This window comes from Panthera onca, chromosome D3 (genome assembly GCF_046562875.1).
Source record: "Panthera onca isolate mPanOnc1 chromosome D3, mPanOnc1 haplotype 2, whole genome shotgun sequence".
Lineage (NCBI taxonomy): Eukaryota > Metazoa > Chordata > Mammalia > Carnivora > Felidae > Panthera > Panthera onca.
The window spans coordinates 73,025,420-73,046,918 of record NC_138350.1 but is presented as its reverse complement, the minus strand read 5'-3'; the positions used below and the strand labels follow the sequence as shown (position 1 = coordinate 73,046,918).

The 21,499-nt window shown below is 40.0% G+C and overlaps 1 protein-coding gene across 3 annotated transcripts in view; it reads left to right on the top strand.

Moving 5' to 3' along the window:
• The first annotated feature begins 433 nt into the window (after nt 1-433).
• Nucleotides 434-21,499, top strand: part of CCDC68 (coiled-coil domain containing 68) — a 49,105-nt gene continuing 28,039 nt past the window's right edge. For 2 of the 3 annotated variants that reach the window (XM_078435220.2, XM_081790832.1), the window contains exons 1-6: nt 1,262-4,579; nt 11,905-12,000; nt 14,947-15,077; nt 16,179-16,265; nt 19,771-19,911; nt 21,114-21,239. In XM_078435220.2, the coding sequence (XP_078291346.1) occupies nt 14,961-15,077; nt 16,179-16,265; nt 19,771-19,911; nt 21,114-21,239 (471 nt within the window). In that variant the 5' untranslated portion in view covers nt 1,262-4,579; nt 11,905-12,000; nt 14,947-14,960. Of the gene's footprint in view, nt 607-1,261; nt 4,580-11,904; nt 12,001-14,946; nt 15,078-16,178; nt 16,266-19,770; nt 19,912-21,113; nt 21,240-21,499 lie in introns of those variants that run through there. The other variant, XM_078435221.2, reaches the window with a different exon arrangement.

Sequence of the window (21,499 nt, the reverse complement as noted above, 5' to 3'; positions counted from 1 at the left end):
CATAGTTTTGACAAATGTACCCTGCACCCGTGTAACATACACACACGTGGGGTGTGAATATCAAGGGGGCACGGGCTGAGGGGTTTAGGGAAGTCTGTCCTAGCTCTGCAACTTTTTCTTAAATCTAAAATTACTCTACAATCAGAAGTTTTATGATAAACCACGAAGACAAAAGTTTGCGAACTGAGAGTGCAAACAGAACCTTCCTCAAAAGCAGTAGCGATACCCCCTTCACATCACTCTACGGAGAGGCGTGCAGGGTTCTGGACCTGGGGCGGCGGGAAGTGGGGGGCGGGGGGGGGTGCGGGGAGCGCACACCCGGGTGCGCAGAGCAGGGCCGGTGCCCCGGGGCGCGGCGGGAGCCCAGGCTCCTCCCCGGAGTCTCCCCGGCGGCGAACTCTGCCCCGGACGCGCCCTGCGGGGCGGAGCCCAATCTAGACACCGAGGAGCCACCGGCGCCCCACGGAGCCGACCCAGGCCAGAGGCGGGAGAGCAGCGCCGGGACCCCGCACTGGCTCAGCGCGCTCCCTGGGAGGCGAGCCCCGGCGGTCGGAGATCTCAGCCCCTGTGGCGCGCGCCAGGCCACTCCCCGCCACCCCCGCCCAGGTGAGTGGGCGCCCGGGGCCCTCGGAGCAGCTCAGTGCACCCCGGGCACACACCGGTCTTGGTGAGGAGGATATTCCTTTCTGTAAACCTCTCTGTGTCCTGGGTTCTGATTCCTTGGCTGAGAAGTTTCTGCCTGGAAGAGAAAGAGTTGCCTTCCCCCACCTCCCCCCCCCCCCCCCCCCCCCGGGAGAAAGAACAACCCTCCTTAGCCCGGTGCACACCTGGTTATTTATTTAGGTCAGTGTTTTAGGTTAGACCTCCTTTGCCAGGAGGTCTCCACGGCTGGGAGGACCGGAAGACTTGCTGTCGCCTTGGAACGCCCGCATGGTTGCTTTGACAGGTCACCTGGGCCCACAACGTTTAAGAGCACAGATGAATGAATAAAGGTGGTTGTCTTACCCTTCGTTCATTCGTGCTGGCTTCTGTAGCCGCCGGTGTAGCAAAAAGAGAACTGCCCACTGGTTGACAGTTTGCTACCATCGTGGGATGGTGGAGCTGGAAGTTACAGAGCGCTGGGTAGTTGTGCAAAGGAGCAGTATTATCTTACTGAAGAATAGCGCAGCGTAGTGCAAAAGTAGTTTTTGGATTGGGTGAGGACATGGCTGTAAGCTTTTCAGCCTTCTTCAGAAGGCGGGGGGGGGGGGGGGGGGGGGGGGGGAATAGACATATGTAAGGTCAGAAGAAGCGTTTAGCCCCAAACGTGACTGGGCTGTGTCTGATTACCCTTATACTATCGTTGTTATTTTAGGAATCAAAACTCTCTTTACTTTCTTGGTATCCATAGACCAAATGAAGCATCAAAGGGAATTCTTCTGCATTTGCAATAGGGAAAAGATCATCTGTCCTTTTGATTTTGCCTAATGCTATTAAATCTTCAGTTCTGCAGAAGCCTGGTTTTTCAGAAATATGATCTGAGCCAGAGTCTCAGGTACCCTGGCAGACACAATTGGTGCTGTTGTTTCCTTTACTGGCCTGTCTCCCTCTCCCTCTCTCACAGCCCCACCCCTCCCCAACACTGAGAGTTTGAGAGTGAAGGTCCCTGACACAGAGGAATTTGTGCCTAAGGCAAGGAATACCCTGGTGGCTGCTCAGCTACTTAGAGAAAGAATGAAAACAGCTTACACGTCCTGAGACTCTGGCAAATTTCATAAGGTTCCTGTCTTTGTGATTTGCTAAGTAAATTTGGTAGATAAGCTTGCACTAACTAAAAAGAGACTTTTGAAGTAAATACCGACACTATTTCAGTTATATCATTCACCTTTATGATTTGGTGAATTAATAATAACAGTCATGTTATTTGTTAGCCGATTGATTTACAATGTGCTGGACAGCGGGCTTGAGTTGCCGTCCAAATCCTGACTGACGCTGAAAAATTAGGTGTATATTTATTTGTTTGGAATAATGACTGAAAAAGGAAGGGGCGGAAGGTTTTGAAGGGAATCTAAAAGTATTTTAAAGGAGTGGTTTCAAACCTTTTGAACTGGGATATTTACAGAAAAATTATAAGCCATTTATCAATGGAAAAGTTCATAATGGCAGAATGTTATTATCAATTTAATAACATGTTCAAGTGAATTTGCATTTTAAGAAGCGTGAAAACGGTCATCTACATGGGTTTGTAGAAAACAAAAGCAAGAGTGTGAGCACATTCAGTGTTAGACAATAATTGGTGCATATGTGGGCCCACTCACGCATTTCTTGAGCACCTGTTGAGTAGGCCACCGTGTTCGGAGTTCAAGTCAGGAGGGGGCGGTGGATACAGCTTTGTGTAAGTAAGAAATAAGTCACATTCCTGTCCTCGTGGAATTTACGCAATGCTGGAGTCCTCCAGGATACCTGAAGCTCATAGATAAGAACCGTATCAACGATCATCCATCAATTTTGACAGTAACTGAAACTAGATCATCTTCAGATCACACACTCTGTACGGATTTCAATAGTCAACTCTCAAAAGTGTAAAGGAACTTATATTTTATTCAGGTCAGTGTTTTTCTCTTTTGCTTAGGTTGGGGAAGAACTTGGAAATCACGTGTTCTGGGTTTAATATTAAGAAAAATTGAGATATTAAGCCTGAAATAGCTAACTATCAATTTTCATGCCAGTTAAATAAAAACCAAACTTTCACTGTGGATGCCAGTAATTTAGCATATAAATCAATGAATGAGAAACTTCATATTGAGAAGCTTCTATCTTATCAGATTATTTTGTCCTATAAATTAGAAAAATATGACTGCAATTATATTTTACCCCAGAGGAAAAGACTTATTTTACCCAAGGTATTTTCGCTTGTTGTTGTTGTTGCTGTTTTTTTTTTTTTTAAAACAGCTTATTGGAGGCATACTTTACATACCGTAAAATATATCCAAGTGTGTAACCCAATGATTTTTAGTAAATTTATGGAATTGTGACCAGAGGCCAATCCATCACTGCCATCCAATTTTAGAACATTCTCATTATCCCTGAAAGACTCCACCTGCCTATTTGTTATGACTGTCCTCAACCCCATTCCCAGACAACCACTGATCTATTTTCTCTCTCTTTTGATTTGACTTTCTGGACATTTCACACAAATGGGATGACAAAATATATATAGTCTTTAGCATCTAGTTTCCTTCACGTAGAACAGTGTTTTTGAGGTTCATACATGAGGTGTAGCATGTATCAGTAGTTGGATCCTTTTTATTGCTAACTAATACTCATTCCGTGGTGTAGCTAGCCCACATTTTGTTCACCAGCGGGTAGATATTTCTGCATTTACCTTTAAGTGGTAAGACAGATACTGTGGCCCAGCTTCCATGGTAGCATAATGTGAAATAATTGTAGGATCCAACCTCTTATTTATACTTATGAAAAATGTATTCATGGTATGGAATACACCAATAGTTTCTGTGTTTGCCATAGCTGTGATCTTTCTATGACGTTCCCACAAAAAGAGTAAATAGTCAACCCTGTGCAAGGAACACAAAGCATGAGTCATTTGGTATTCTAGGTTGGACTCGGAAGATGTTTCACTCTTTTTTTTTTTTTAATTTTTTAATGTTTACTTATTTTTTTAGAGAGAAAGACAGAGGGTGAGCAGGGGAGGGGTAGAGAGAGAGGGAGACACAGAATCCAAAGCAGCTCCAGGCTGTAAGCTGTCAGCCCATGAACCGTGAGATTATGACCTGAGGCAAAGTCGGACATTTAACCAACTTGAGCCACGCAGGCGCAGGAAGATGTTTCACTCTTGACATTAATATTTGCGAAGAGACTACATCTCCTTTGCTACCTGCTCTTCACAAATGATGCATTTAGAGTGGGCGAATTTTGATGATTGTTTTACTTAACAGTGATAACTGAAGTACTCTCAAAAATATGAGTGCTTCCTAATAACATATTTTAATGGCACACTTAACGTAAAGCATATCAGAAATTTTTAGCACTGCAAAAGCATTGACCTTTGGTTTCCCTCTCTTAGGAATCAGGAACCTTGAACAGCTGCTCAGTCAGAACCCCCACTCACCCTGCTTTGTGCGGACTACTACAGCAAATGCATTCTTAGGTTACACTTGACAATTTATGCTTAAAGATCCTCTTAGAAGGATTTCTCCGGTTGAGTAGAAACCCTTCTATTCAAAGTTGGCAGATTCTGTGAAACTCAAGAGAAGACAATATATCTCTTCATGCGTGGAAGTTACTGCTGACATTACACTTTCCTATTGGGGAAAAAAAGAGCATTAATATAATTTAAAGGTTGATTTTATTGACGACTTGGAATGCAAAGGATTTTATTTTTAAAATTCTAAAATTTGAAAGCAAGATAGTTTAGATTAAATAATGTAGTTTTCCAAAGCTGAATGTGCTGAATAGAACTCGTTTTTTTTTCTTCTTCTTCTTTCTGCTTGAAATACTGGAACAACTTACTGAAATCCCTTGGGTGAGAACACTGTGGTTTTGATGATCTGTGATTGGATGAATTAATCAGTCTCCACTGGTAATGCCTTTTTTTTTTTTAACTTGGTAAGGTTCAAAAACTTCTAGAAGAAGTGCATTTTTCTAGACTTCCACTGACAGTGTCATTCCAAATGTCATCTAAGAGTCATATACCATTTACAAGAACCTGTCATTGCCCTTCCCACTTTTATATGCTCTGAAATTGGTGGGGACATGCACGCATTCTTTCTTTTTAATGTTTATTTATTTTTTTGAGAGAGAAAGAGAGAGCAATCAAGCAGGGGAGGGGCAGAGAGAGAATCCCAAGCAGGCTCTACACTGTCAGCACAGAGCCTGACGTGGGGCTCAATACTACGAACTGTGAGATCATGACCTGAGCCAAAATCAAGAGTTGGACGCTTAACCAACTGAGCCACCCAGTTGCCCTAGTAGTTCATTCTTCCCTATTGATGACTGAGATTCAACCTGTGGATGAATATTTGAATTTTTCCCAGTGTTTGGCAAATAGAAACATTTGTGCTTTATGGAACATAGCGCTTCATTTAACTTGGGTTGATACCTAGAAGTGGGATTGCTGGGTTGTACAGTGTGTGCATAGCTTTATAAGAAACAGCCTAAGGGCTCTCCAACATGGCTGCCCCTTTTGCATACCTGTCAGCAACAGACAGGAGTTCCAGCTGTTCTACATCCTCATTCAAACCTGGTATTTTCTGTCTTGCCCCCTCAGTAGATAATTTTTTCAATGAAGGAAATTATGTTGAAGCGAAACTATTCCAAGATGAGTTTCAGAAGCTAAAGACGTGCAGTAGATTCCTGAGCCCTCCACTCTTCAAATATTTTATAAAGCCACAACAGAAATTTTCCGAAAGGGCACCTTCCTTGTAAATTTACCCATGACTCAGATATAGATCATTAATGTGTGCTGCTTTTCATTTTCTCTTCACTGATAAGTCGTAAGTGGCTTCTGAGTTGTTAACTGAGGTCAGAGCAGAAAGAATAGTTGACTGATTAGGGGTGGGTGGTGGAGAGTGGATAGTGAGGGGACAGCTGAGCTTAGACATTGACACTTCCAAGTGATGTCCTGTAATCAAATGTCCTCAATAAGCTGCGGTCTGAACCCACCGTTTTTTACACCATGAAGCCATACTGCTTCGGTTTGTGGAATAAATCTACTGAGACAGAAACATCTGCTCATGTTTCAAAAGGACACACTGGGGAGCTCACAGCAGGAGTAAATTGACTGTTACTTAGTGACCTGACTACTATACTAACTTGGGCCTAAGAAATTAGACTTAGAAACCCATTCAGAATTCAGCAGAAAGCAAGGTAGTAAGTTAGAAAGAGCCAGCAGACTTATGGCTTGCGATCCACGACCATCATTCACTAGCTGTCTTTGCTTAATCTTGTTCAGCCTCATTTCCTCATCTGTAAAATGGGACTAATGACACCAACCTCTCAGGGTGTTTATGAGGATTATTAAAGGCAGCAAACTCTAGCTTGAATATAGTAGGCACTCAGCAGGCTCTGTCTCTTTTCCCTAGTCTTCCCCAAGTTGGAATGGATTCATGTGATTTGTACCTTTTGTAGTTTAGCTGCTATACTGGGCACTAGGTGAAATCTTCAGCTGTTTTCAAAATTTCAAATTATGCCAATGAACTATGAAGATAGATTATTTCATTACAGAGATACCTGGATTTAAGGTCACTTCACCTGGGCTCAAGTGGAGAGGTCAGTTTATGACCCTGAAAAACTTATATCACTTTTCTGTGACTTGGTTGCATTATACCTATGTGTATGGGTGGATTTAAATATAGCCACAGATATACAGATAATAGATATAGCACAGTATATTGTAATGATCAATTTTGACAATATAGGGAAAATGATTTTTAGTAAATGGCACAGTGTTTGTCAATTGCACTTATTTGTATATTGTATTTGTGCCAATGTTTCGATCCTTTTAAAAAATGAAATAGCTTTTATTTCATATCTAAGACCTTTCTATAGCATGGGTCATGATGTAGATACATGTTTGTATACATATGAGTGTCACAAATGAGTAAAATTAATTCTGCTTAAAAAATCTTAGATTATTACTTGAAAACAACGTTATTATTACTTGAGCTCAGTGTTAACATGCATGGCTTTTGAAATAGTCTTTGTTATGTTCAGGTAAACTGCACAGTCACCTGAGATTTAGCCAGCTGACACTGGATGTCACCATTGTGCTGTGTAATGTAGTTGCAGAACAGGTGTGCTGTTTAATATTCAGCACACGGTCAGTCTCGCCAAGGGCTTGGAGATATGTTAGCTTTTTTCCCTCACATAACCTAATTACCCTTGTTCACTTTTATTGCAACTTACCTTTTCAGTTTCTAATATCTAAGATCCAAACAATAGTGACCAAAAATGATGAAACAATATTCAATATTGTTAGTTCAGAACCGAGAAACTGACAACTCAGAAACTGTGCTAAAACCAGTCGGGGCTCCTGGTTGCAAACCAGTCAGTTAAGCGAATTGATTCTAGACAATTTAAGTTGAAAAGGAGCTTACTGGTTTGGAAATGGAAGAATCCAGTGTGCTGGTACTTGATCAAAGATCAGTCTGTCACGAGAGTAAGATAGAGTCCTGGCATCGCCACTGGTCCCTAGATACCACCACTGGTGTTGCTGCCATCTGGACACAAAGCCCCGCTCTATGCCAGGCTCCTTCCCTTCCCAGGAGAATTATGGGGCTTTCACTGCCTCCAGCTTCAACGTGCCAAGGGCCAATCCCTGAGTGCTGTTTCCAGATGGGAGCACTCAAGTGGCTCACTTTCTCCAGCCCCAGGGAGTGAGGAAGAACAAGTAAGGGACCTTTCCTGCAAAGACTCATACAGGTGTGATTCCACATAATCTGGGGAGGAGATTCAAGTGCTGGACAGTCAAAACACGCACGTATCCACCATGGTGCCTTTCAGGTAACGCCCATAGAAGTGAGTTGAGAATACCGCTGTGCAGTCAGCTGAACTTTACTGTCCCTTCTGTGCACGGACCTGGAGTCAGTTGCATATGCCTTGTGGCACACTTTCTCCCGCACTTTGCTACACCCTGCCTTTCCTTCAACCTTGAGAGAGCCATACCAGCCAGGAGTAGCCCTGTTTGAAGTAGCTAAGGAGACACCTCCTCTAGTCAACTGGAAGTCTTAACAAGTTTCAGTCTTAAAAAAAAAAAAATCCCTGCTACATTGAAAGAAAAGAAAAAGAAGTGGCAGTCTACATTGCATACCTTGTTGTTCCAAGAACATTATTCCAAGCAACTTCCAGCCTTTCTCTTGCTCCCCGCTTTGCCTGGCATCCTCTTCTCCCAGGTGGCCACACAAATTCAGTCTTTTTAGTCAAGTCTTTTGCTTGAACGCCGCCTCTTCAGATGGGCCTTCCCTCACCACTGACCCAAAACAGCACCTCCTTTTATTTTGTTACCCTTCGCGACTTTTCTCCATCACTCTTGTCACCCACCTCTCGCTACATTCCCTGTGTATTCACTGGTTTGTTCAATGTCTGTCTCCTCTCCGTACTGAAAGTCCCGAGAAGGCAGGGTGTCTGCTGCATTTCTGTGGCCACAGCACCCGACACAGCTGTATTCTAATGAATATTCAATATATGAATGAATCGATCAAAGGTTACATAGAGGAAGACAATACCTTTGTTAGCATCTCTAGAGTATAAACAGTTCCCGTATTCATTTCCTGGGACTGCTCTGACAGAGTACCACAAGCTAAGTGGCTTAAACGTAGTAATTTCTTGTCTCACTGTTGTGGAAGCTGGAAGCCCAAGGTCAAGGTGTTGGTCGGGTGGGGTCTTCCGAGGCTGTGAGGAAGAGTCTGTTCCATGTTTTTCCTCCAGCTTCTGGTGGTTTGCTTGCAATTTTAAGGTATTCTTTGGCGGGTAGAAGCATCACCTTGTTCTCTATCTTCAACTTTATGTGGCATTCTCCTGTGTACCTCTGTGTCCAAATTTTTATAAAAACACCAGTCATGATGGATGAAGGGCCCAGCCTACTCCAGTGTGACTTCGTTTAACTAATTACATCGGTAATAATCTTATTTCCTAATAAGGTTACATTCTCAGATACTGGGGGTCAAGACTTCAACATAGGAATGGGGAGGGAGCAAAATTCAGCTCCACAACAGGGCCTTTGATGTGTTTATTGTATAATGGATAAGCCATTCTTATGTCATTAAATAGAGAAGTAGGTTTAGTTACATTATCCTGGGCGCCCATGGATGTGTTGGTTGATCACACAGATTACAATTAACGCTTATGAATTTCTTTATACACTGTAAACTACTCATTATATGTTAGCTTAATCAGGTGATGAATTATTGATGTGTTATTGAGAAAGAACCAATACCGTGGATTTGCCAGTCTTAAAATCCCAGAAGCAGATTTTCCTTTATAGCCCGCTCAGTCTGCAGACTGTTTGAAATATTACCTGGTTCTTCTTCTCTACTACTCAGATTGCTTACCAGCAGTCATTGTGGATAATGGATACATATTTTATTTACTCATTGGACAAACACATACAAATCATTTATTATGTGCTAGGTGCTGTTTTAAGTGCTTGGAAAATGTTAATTCACAAACAACCTCATATTGTTTATTATTTCTATCATTATTCATTATTAATTTTATCTGAATTTTACTGCTAAGGAACCCGAGGCACAAAGAAGTTAAGAAACTTGCCCAAGGTCACACAGCTGCTGAGTGCCGAGTTGTAGAATGTTCTTTCTTCACAGAAAGCCTCGTAGAACAATTCAGTGTGTGACAGAACAAAGCAGAACTGCTTTGGTTCACGTGGAGGTGGCAAAGCCCTGTCTACTTAGCACCACTCCTTCCTCCTGGGAGCCCTGCTCAAAAAGCCCTGATCTAGAAACTAACACCTTTTGGCACGATGCCAGTTGGAAGCTCTCTTCAATCACTCTAGCATAAAACAAATAAAATTCTTTTCTCGCTTTAATTAACTGATTGTGTTTTGTTTTGAAAATTTTATCTGCCTAATCTACTCCTGGCAGAAATCAAATGCTAAGATGGATTTTCCCCAGGATGGTAATGCCATATGGCAATTTGGACTTTGCTGGATTAAGCTCCCCTTGGACTTCTTTATACAAATCAAGGGCGCAAAAATTTCCTGAGTCAAAGAGAGAACATTTGAATAGAGTTGGATATAAACTTTGCAACCAGATAAGCATGAACTGCCCCTCTGTTATAGGCTGCACGTCTTCTGTGGTTATTAATAATATAAAATAATAGGAGTGACCATATTAACCATTACTGTCCATTAGTGCCTTGTGCAACCAACAAACTGAAAAAAAAAAAAAAACCCTCAGGGGCACCTGGATGGCTCAGTCATTAAGGCACCGACTTCAGGTCATGATCTTGCAGTTCAGGAGTTCCAGACCCGCGTCAGGCTCTGTACTGACAGCTCAGAGCCTAGAGCCTGCTTCAGGTTCTGTGGCTCCCTCTCTCTCTGCCCCTCCCCTGCTCACACTCTGTCTCTCTCTCTCTCTCTCTCAAAAATAAATAAAACATTTTAAAAAAATGCTCAGAGGGGTGCCTGGGTGGCTCATTTGGTTAAGCAACTGACTCTTGATCTCTGCTCAGGTGATGATCTCATAGTTTGTGAGTTCGAGCCCCGTGTCAGGCTCTGTGCTGCTTGGAATTCTCTCTCCCTCTCTTTCTGCCCCTACTCCACTCGTGCTCTCACTCTCTCAAAATAAATAAATAAACTTTTAAAAAATTACAAAGGTAGGTGTTTTACCTCTATTTTACAGATACAGGTAAGTCGAGGCTAAAATTTTATGTAACTTGTTTAAGATAGCCCAACCAGTGAGTGGAGGAGATACGATAATTTGAGAAATATCAATGATTAAGGAGCATAATTCCTTGATATTAAGAATAAAAGGCATGAGGGGCGCCTGGGTGGCTCAGTCGGTTGAGCATCCGACTTCAGCTCAGGTCACGATCTCGCGATCCGTGAGTTCGAGCCCCGCGTTGGGCTCTGGGCTGATGGCTCAGAGCCTGGAGCCTGCTTCCGATTCTGTGTCTCCCTCTCTCTCTGCCCCTCCCCCGTTCATGCTCTGTCTCTCTCTGTCTCAAAAATAAATAAAATGTTAAAAAAAATTAAAAAAAAAAAAGAATAAAAGGCATGAAAGAGAGTGTATTTAGGATATATAACATGAGGCCCAATGTGATTTTCAAATTATGAAAGACTGTGAGAATCCATCAGAACCCTTTCTGAAGAGTGGTTAATTCCTGTTCTGAAATGCCCCTTATCATTTGTTAATGTACACAGTGTGTAATGCACTAAAAAGAAAAAAAGAATGCAAATCAATCAACTGGGACCATAGATCAAGGGGGACTGAACTGGAGAACAAAACAGAACTCAGGCCCAACTGATTATTCTGCTTGCCTATATTTTCCCACAGGTTGTGCTACACCCTAACCCAGGGGGCAGCAAACTTTTGCTGTAAAGGACCAGATCGTAAATATTTGAGACGTTGCTTGCCACATATTTTCCCTGTCAGAACCACTCGACTCCACTGTGAAAGCAAAAGCACAGACACTATATAAATGAATGGCTGTGTTTATCGTAAACCTTCATTGTGGACACGAAATCCGCACTTGATATAGTTTTCATGCGTCACAAAATGTTGTTCTTGTTTTGATTTTTGGTGTGTGTGTGTGTGTGTGTGTGTGTGTGTGTGTTGGACCATTAAAAGCTGTAAGAACCATTGTTAGTTCCTAGGCTTTGCAAGTAGGTGGGAAGCCAGACTGGGCTCACATGGTTTGCTGACCGTGCCTTTCTAGTTTATAGACACACTATTTATTGTCTCTGTAGATGTTGCTTTTATTTCAAGTTTCGTTTAAATGCTGTTTTGGGACCAAGAACTTCATCCCAGAAGAGATGTCAGAGGACTAAGTACCAGAGGCACCTCCACTCACAGACTGCAAACAAGACTTGCTGAATTGCAGCTGCCAAATCAACTTCAGGCAAAACAAATAGAAGCCATTGTGGCTAAGAGGATTTATGATAAAATGGAAAATTCTTGGCATACTCTGTCAATTTCATTGAAGATTAAAGGATAAACACAGGACTTTGAGTTATCCCAGAAGCTATCTGGTTTTAAAATGATGCTAGCAAAAAATATGAAAATTCTTTGTGTGCTTTAACAGCACAGGTCATTGATAAATTTTAAATATTTTTGGTGTTTTTCCTTTTGGGATGAGCACTGGGTGTTGTATGGAAACCAATTTGACAGTAAATTTCATATATTAAAAAATAAAAAAAATAAAAAATTTTGGTGTTTTTTTTTTTCTCACTAGGGAAGCCAGGCTTAATGTGATGGAAACACCCTTGAACTTGGTGTCCAGAAGACAAAGGCTTGAGTTACAGCTCTGTTAGTTTTACTGTGACCTTGGGTAAGTTACCACCTACGGGAGTCTTGGCTTTCTTATCAGCAAGGTGATATGATAATCCTACCTCACAGGGCATTTCGTTTTACTTATTTTATTTTATTTTTTGTTCTTTACTATTTATTATGAAAATTTCAAACAGAAATAGACAGAGGAGTGTGCCCTTGCCTGCTTCAACAACTCCCTGCATTTTGCCAAACTTCTTTCATCTTTACCCCACCAGATTTTTTCTCTACTAGAGCATTTTACAGCAATTGCAAATGTAATATTATTTTACCTGCAAATATTTCAGTCTCTATGACTAACAGAAAAGATCTTTCAAAAGACCTATCATAATTCTAATGTCATACCTAGAAAAACTAGTGATTCTTTAACATCATCTATTATCCAGTCAGTGTTAAAATCCGCCCAGTCGTCTCAAAAATGACTTTATGTAACTGGTTTATTTGAATCAAGAGCCAAAGAAGATCCAGATATTGCATTTGGTCACATGTTTCTTGAGAGCCTTAATTTATGGCAGTTTTCCTTCTCTTCTCCCCCATCTTCCTTTATATAATTAATTTGTGGAAGGAACTAGATATTTTCCTGTAAAATTTCACATAATTGGGATTTGGCCGATCGCAACCTTCACCCTTGTAGAGTCATTGAACATTTCCCTCTTATTCAGATACTCACTGTCCTTAGATATAGAGGCTTGATCAGATTCAAGTTCACTTTTTTTTTTAAGCATACTTTGTGGGTGATGCTTTCTACTTATGATTGTACCACATCTAGAGGACAAAGTACCTGGTTGTCTCTTTCTACTTATGTTAAGATTGATTAGTGTGGTACCCCAGGTTAATGCATTCTTCATCAACCTCTCACCTAATGATTTTAGGACTGGTTGATATTTATTGTTTAGATCCATTACCTCCTAAGAGATTGCAAAATGTAGTCTTCTAATTCCATCAGTCCATTTGGATTTATTAGTAGAAATTCTTTTTTTTTAAGTTTTTATTTATTTATTTTGAGAGAGAGGGAGAGAGAGAGAATCCCAAGCAGGCCCCACACCAGTAGCTCAGAGCCCAACACAGGGCTCGAACCCATGAACCGTGAGATCATGACCTGAGCCAAAACCAAGAGTCAGACGCTTAACCGACTGAGCCACACAGGGGCCCTTCAAAATTTTTTATATGTTTCAATCTTTCTTTTATTCATTCCTCTGTCAGCTTGATTTTTGTGTCTTATGTGAGTAGTATTTGATCACTTTCTGCCTTCTGGTATAGCAAGACATCTCGAAATCACTTTGTACGTTTCTTGTCCAAAGTTTAATCGTTCAAGAGGCTGTGGTTTCTTTTTGTAGAAAATGGTACTGGGAACACAGTCTGGGCACTGGGAGTATTAATTGCTTGTATTTCTAAATTTTGGAGTGTCCAAACCTGGAATATACATTTTTAAAGGAAGATAAATCATTATTTTATACACATAATTTCAGTTTGGATTATAAGGTTTTTACAGAACATTTTTTGTTATAATTGTAGGGTTTTTTTCTCTTACGCTCAAAATCTTAGTTCCTAATGATGTTAAGACAATGGCTTTGTGGCTTTATTCTACATTATGCATCTATGTGCATATACTTGTTTCAAAATTGCAACTCCAATATTTCCACTAACAATATTATTAGTGAGTGTAGTTTAAGATTGTTTTGCAATTTTCTTTTTTTTGAGATTGAGAAAGCAGGGGAGGGGCAGAGAGAGAGAGAGAGAGAGAGAGAATCCCAAGCAGGCTCCACACTGCCAGAACAGAGCCCAATGCAGGGCTTGAACTCATGAACCATGAGATCATGACCTGAGCTGAAACCAAGAGTCAGATGCTTAACTGACTGAGCCACCCAGGCACCCCAATTGTTTTGCAATTCTTTCTATTCTTAGGGCATAGCTCACCTGGGATAAATAGTCCCTGGGTTTGTTTTAAAGTCACTTCAAATAATTCATGTGGATATGTCACCAACCTGATATACGGATATATTCATTTGTTTTATTTCTTATCTTGAAAGATTTCATCTTCTTTTTAATTTAGTTTTATTTTATAATTAGGTAGAATAATTACATTGTTCAATGTCAAAACTTAAATCACAGGTTTTCCCTTTCTATCCACCTCTCCCTTCTTTTAGAAATTATGATGCTATGTATCCTTTATATTTCCTTTTCTGAACCATGCTTTTTTATTGAATAATGCATCCTGGGGAAGACTCCATTGCAGTAGCTAGTTTATTCAACTGGTCCTCTTGTCGTGGGTATTTGGGCTTTTCCCAATAATTTTCTGTTATAAATAGTTCTCCCATAGATGACCTTTATAGCTATTGAGAGATAAATAAAGTATAATGTATATTGTATATAAGTGATATATACATAAATATATTTGTATCTAAGTGACATATGTATGTATGTATATACACATATATCACTTATATACATATGTGTATATAGATGTATATATCATTAATATAGATATATGTGTATATATGTAAATATCACTTACATATATTTATACAGGTACATATCACTTATATATGTGATATATACATATGATTTTGTTATAATATATGATTTTAGTTCTACAGTAATTTATTAAGCACTTAATAATGTGCTAGAATATAAAGATGAATAAGTTGTGGTCCCTACTCATGAGGTCGTACAGTCCAATGTGATGTAGAATTAAAAAAAAAAAAACACTTTACATTTTTCCTTCTCAGATAATTTGATTTTTACACTTCTAATCAGTGAATGCTTCAGCTGGTATTTTTTTATATTAATTCCTAGATTTATGGATATATACAGATATCAGTAATTTATAATATTTTGTACTATATTTCATGACAGTGCTAATATAGAACTTCTTTTAGTTTATGAACCGTATTATATCATATCACCAAAGAAGTTAGTTTTGTCTAACTGATTTATGTTTTCCTAGAGCCAGAATTCACAATGACAACAGTAACCGTAACCACAGAGGTCCCCCCAAGGGGTAAAATAGAAGATAATTCTGCCTTCTATGAGTCCACATCAGCTCAGATTATTGAAGAGACTGAATATGTGAAAAAGGTATGCAGGTGCTGGAAATCATATCAGCATATGATTTTTTTAAATGAAACCTAATTTGGATTGGTGGGCTTTGTTTCTCCCTCCATAGAACAGGTGAGGACACATTTGGCAAAGGACAATCTTGATAGTTGAAATTTCAACACGTTTGGTAAACTTCTCTTGAGGATATGAACCTCTGCTCCCACATGTGGAGTAAAATTGAATAATGGGCCAAAAGCGTTCAGAATACCTGTCAGCACTTAATTTGCCCCACACTATTCACCTCTGCACTTCCTACTGTTTTATATCATTTCTCAGATGTTTCATGAGTGCTGATACTATGTTCCCAAGTAGATGTTTATGTGTCTTGCTGAGCCTCTGTCTCTCCTGACCTGGTTCCTTTTCACAGCTCAGGGTTGTTGTCCCCAATGACTACATGTTGGCATGTTACTTCATTAAAAATGTGAAATCTTATGAGAATCCAATGATAATGACTGACAAAACTATATATTTTTTATGAACTGTTTCTTAGAACAGATGGAAAAATTTGGAAATAGTTTGTAACTTATTCAGATCAATTAATTCATCTTTGAGTGTCTTGCAATTCCATAGGTCAATAAGACATGGAACTTATATTTCATGCATAAATTTGTATGATCTTCTCTTAGTAATTATTCTGTAGTAATTACTAAATAGTAATTATTCTCCAGTAATTACTAGCTAGTAATTACTACAAAATAATTACTAAGCTGTAATTATTTTGTAGTGATTACTAAATAGTAATTGTTTTATAGTAATTACTAAACAGTAAATTAGTACTAAATTACTACATAGGAAAAACAGAACTAAATAGTATTAAATACTAATTACTATATAGTAATTATTTTATAGTATAATATTCAATTAGGCTATATTTTAGGTTTGACTGAGAAAGAATTACAAAGACCAAATGCTCATTTTCTGCAATCTAAACAATATTAGCCTAAATGCAAGTCAGGTTGGCGGTAGTTATTTTTGTCTTACTTTCTAGATAAATCAGGTATACTGTAGCTGGTATAAAGAAAAAAGTGTTTGGCATTAAATGCCTTTGAAAAAAAAATAGAATATTTTTTTTTCTCCTAGATCCGAACTACTTTGGAAAAGATCCGAAATCAAATTTTTAAAGACGAAGTAGGACGTAACAGTACAAATCACAAACTAGAAACAAAGGTAATGAATTTACTCACATGTACCACTTTATTCCTTCAGTAAATAAACATAAAACAGTATAAACTTAATTTAAATAACTTTTTAAGATAATTATTAAATTATTCTTTGAAGCTTTGAATGTTGAGCGTTAAATATTTTGTCGGTATCTGAAGATGTTAATAGGCATTTGTATGAAATATTTAACCACAGATGTTATTAGTAGCCTCAGATTGCAATGATTGGACCTTTCTTGAATATTCTAAATGGGCTTACTTGTCTAAAGTATATGAGGAGATGTCAGCCCAGTCAGGATATATGGCAGCAACATTTCCAAAAAAAACTGATAGAGGTACAAGCTTTTAGGTTCACCTCAGTCACACCAGTGGACACAGAGTTGAAGCTATTAGGCCATTTGGTCGAGTGATTAGACAATTGGTAAGCTTAAATGCACCCTCTCTCTTGTGGCTGGCTTTATATGCCTAACATTAAGCAATCTATACTTAGCCTTGTTTGGATTATGCCAGGTTAGAGCTCATCTGAGCCAAGTGCACCTTGTCAATGTCAATGTTGCTCACTATGTAGTATGGCCACAGAGAAAGCAGAACATAGGATATGAGGCATAAACATAGTTCCCTTCATCATTCTCTACCTCCCAAACTAACACAACCAGCCCCAAATGTTTTCTTAAAGTAAGTGCTCAGAGCTGGAAAAAAAGGTTAATGTTTGTGAATGATGGGACAGATAAAAAATCCCATTTTGGTTATATTGAGTTGTTTATTAGACCTCTAAGTGGAGGTTTCTATTGGGTGCTGAGTATCTGATTCTGGGTTTCAAGGTAGAGGTCTGGGCTAGAAGGTCTAGGCCATAGGGCAGAGACTTTGGGAATAAGGATGGCATTTAAAGTTCTGACGTTGGAGGAGATCACCAAGTATGTGAGTGTAGATAGGAATAACAGAAAATTTGACCACTGAGTTCCAAGATACCCAACACTCAAGAAGGAGAAGAAGGAGAAGCATCACATCAGGCTGGGAAAAGAAGCTAATGAATTAGAAGAAAAAACAGGAAAGGGTGGAGGCACTGAAGACAAGTGAAAAAAAGGTTTCAGAAAGTGGGGAGGGGCCACTATGTCAAATGGTGCCTATGAGCTAAATAAATTTAGGCCTGAACCTTGACCATTGGATATAACAATTGGGAGGTTGTTGGTGACCTTGATAGGAGTAGTTTCTTAGGAATGGACATGAATTGTGTTGCCAATGTGTCTGCCCTGGTCATCTCAAATCTCAGATGGTCAGCAGACAAGTACCAGCATCTAAGTAGCTGCTGCCCCGCCGCCCCCCCACCCCCCCACCCCCTGCCCTTTGCAATATCTGAACAGTGTCCCTGTAGGAATCTAGCCATAATGATCTAGGGCTGTGTTGCTCTTAAGGTGAGGGCTGTAGTCCCAGCAGCAGCAGCAGTATCAGGAAGCTCCTTAGAAATTTTTTTAAATGTTTATTTAGTTTTGAGAGAGAGAAAAAGGGGGGGAAGAGGCAGAAAGAGAGGGAGACACAGAATCTGAAGCAGGCTCCAGACTCTGAGCTATCAGCACAGAGCCTGACATGGGGCTCGAACTCACGAACCATGAGATCATGACCTGAGCTTGGAACCTTAAGGGATTGAACCACTCAGGTGCCCCTGGTGAGCTCCTTAGAAAGGCAGCATCTGGAGCTCCACCCCAGATCTCTTGAATTCGAATCTGCATTTTAACCAGATCTCTCACCAGGTGATTCATATGCACATTAAAGTTTGAGATGCACTGATCCATGACCTTTGTCGGTATCTACTGCTGCCCACAATCTACCTTCTACTAGAGTCTTCCCAGCAAGTATTCTTTAACAAAGTAAAAACCAAAATAACTCCTACTCTATATAGAGAGAGTAAGAGTATAGAGTAGGGTCTGGAATAGAAAAAAAAAACCATGACAGAATTATGGTGACCATATTTCTGTTTTGTATCTTTGCGTGTGTGTTTTAAAACACTATATTCTTTTTGTTGTTGTTGATTTATTTATTTAGAGAGAGACAGAGATAGCATGAGTGGTGGGGTCGGGGGGAACAGAAAGAGAGGGAGACTGAGAATCCCAAGCAGGCTCCTCACTCTCAGCAGAGAGCCTGACGTGGGGCTTGAACTCATGAAACCATGGGATCATGACCCATGAGTCTGACCCATGGGATCAGAACCCAAGAGTCACCCGACTGAGTCACTCAACCGACTGAGCCACCCAGGTACCCCCCCCCTTCTTTTTTGTTTTTTTATTTCTGTTAATGTAGCCCATATTTTGTATTGGAAAGAATATTGGCTTTGTTAAACAAGCTTGGATTCTCATTCTGGTTCTGGTATTTATTTTAGGTATAACCTTGGACTTCTTAGTGAAACTCTCATCTGGACATAGTGGACATAGTGCCTTCTAGCGTTTTAAGCATTCAGACAAAGGGGTATTTACAAAACATCTAAAAGATTACCTGGCACATGATAGATGCTTACTAAAAATAGAAGTTATTATTTTTTAATTATATAATTGTAGGCTATGGAGAATTGTATAATTCCTTAGTGCATCTTGAAATAATTTGGAAGAGCAGAAAGCATAGGATAGATACTCAAGAAGCTGTATCATGGGCTCTCCCACTTACTTACTATGTAAACTTGGGCTCAGTACCTCATTTTTCATATCTGCAACATTGATGTAATTGAGTTAGATGGTTTCATATTCCCTTTCCAGTTCCACATGTCTTGATTCCAGATGAGATTTATTTTATGTTCTAAGTGTATTTTCAGTAGGCTAGAGTTTACTTGGAGTCACACAGGCAGTAACATTCAGTCCCGACATCTCTGGAAATGTACTATGTGGTGATTGCAGTAGGCATCATTGAACATTGAATATTATGTATTGTAACTCTTAAGTCTGATTGTGTTAGTTTGTAATACAATATAAGCAAAATGCATTTATGTCTACGACTTAGATTAAAAAAGAAAAAAAAGACAACTGGCCTTGTAGATACCATTTAGCTCTTAAAAAATGACTTAATGGTATATTTAAAACAGTAGGAATGGGGTGCCTGGGTGGCTCAGTCAGTTGTCTGGCTCTTGATCTCACGATTTGTGAGTTCAAGCCCTGCATCGGGCTCTGCACTGACAGTGCAGGCTTGGGATTCTGCCCCTCCTTGCCTCTATCTGTCTGTCTGTCCGTCTCTCTCAAAATAAATAAATAAACTTTCAAAAAAGAATTTAAAACTGTAGGAAATATAAAAGGTACAAAAGATGTACGTCTACCTCCTTTTAATCTAAGAATCTAATCAAATTTGAGCAAATATAGAGGCCAGCCACTTCAATTAGAATTCTTCATTGGTATTCGAAAGTCAAAGGATTTATTTTGTGCCAACCTGGATCTTTTTTTGGCATATGGAATAGTGAGCGACAATTGTTGCTGTCAAAGTTTGTAGAGGAAAGAAATAGTAAGGTTTCTGATTTTCATGTTTATTCATTTCAGCACTGCCCAAACATTCACAGCGGCTCTGGTTCTGAAATGGATCCCTCGTATTGCAGTTTGCATCTGCTCGTGGAAAGGATGAAAGGAAAAGACCTGAAGCTCTTAGAAATGAACAAAGAGAATGAAGTCTTGAAAATCAAGGTATGGTTGCTGGGAGAAATTTCTAAATTTTTGTAGTGTTAGGCCTTTGAGACAGTAGGTTTCATGGATGTGTGAGAGCGGACAGACATCCTTATGTATCCGTAGACCCAGAAGTATGCTCAGCTAATGTAGAGAAACACTTTTCCATTTCATAAATCCCACGGGTTTATTTTGGAGACTGTTTTTACTATTGAAAATCAGATCTCACAAAAATCCAACGGGTATAAATTCCAGCCGTGCAAGATGAGTCCGTTCTAGAGACCTGCTGTACAATACTGTACTTGTAGTTAATATGGTGTCGTTACCCTCAAATAGGTCTCATGTGAAGTGTTCGTACTAAATAAATTTTTAAAGGCTTTCATGTTTAATAAATATTAATTAGAGCACTCAGAGTCAAAGATCTCTCTATTTTACTTGATTAATCCATTGTTGAATGCTTTATTTATTTATTTATTTGCTTGTTTGTTTGTTTTGGTTTATTATGTATGCAGTCCTTGCAATGACGGTAAATCTTTGTGGCCATCCCTGTTTATTTCTTTAAGTTAAATCCTTGAGAGATGCATGACACTTCAGCTTTATTGCCCTTCATACTTCCTTCTTGTCCCACCGCTATTTCAGGAAAATGCATATTTTAGTACTGTTGTGGGCATCGATGATAAAACGCCTGTAAATAAGTGTATAAGCTGATAAGGCACCGTGGAACTCTTGGAAGGGTGCAGTCTCTAAATGCGGGACATGGGCTGTGGAGCTTTGCTTTGGCCTGGCCAGTGCAAATCCTTCTGCATGACAGTTTCCCTAAATAGGCTGCTTCTCATTTTACATTTTCCTCTTACCAGATAATAGTGTCTTTACTCCTATCCATTGTCTAGGAGGGTGCAAATGGTACAGTTACAACCTTTTTTTTAAAGTTTATTTATTTATTTAGAGAGAGAGAGAGAGAGCATGTGTGAGCATGGGAGGGGCAGAGAGAGAGGAGAGAGAGAATCCAAGCAGGCTTCATGCTCAGTGTGGAGCCCAACTCAGGGCTCCATCTCATGACTCCGAGATCATGACCTGAACCGAAACCAAAAGTCGGATGCTTAACCAACTGAGTCACCCAGGCACCCCCGGCCTTTCTGCTTTTAATTGCCTGCCAAACTGTTCTGCCTTTAACCCTTTTTATTGTAAATGTCAAAACATAACACAGTGACCTCTTTTCCTAGCTGGAAGCTTCCAGAGAAGCAGGAGCGGCGGCTCTGAGAAACGTGGCACAGAGGTTATTTGAAATCTACCAAACACAGTCGGAAGAAGTTAGAAAGAAACACGAGGATGATAAACACTTCCTCAAGGTACTGAGTTAGCAGCTGGTTCACTGGAGAATTAACACCCCAGTGTGTGTGTGTGTGTGTGGGGGGGGTTCATGCCTCTCTTTTTGGGGGGTTAGACATGAACTAAGCAATGGCCTCGTGACTTTGGCAAGCCGTGGGCAGGATGCCCATCTTCTGTGCTGGTCTCCCTGCACCCCTGCTTAGCCTGGTACCTGCATTTGTTGAGCTGTTATGTTGCCACCCTTGCCCAGAGCCTTCTGGAACACACCCTGCCTGGAAAT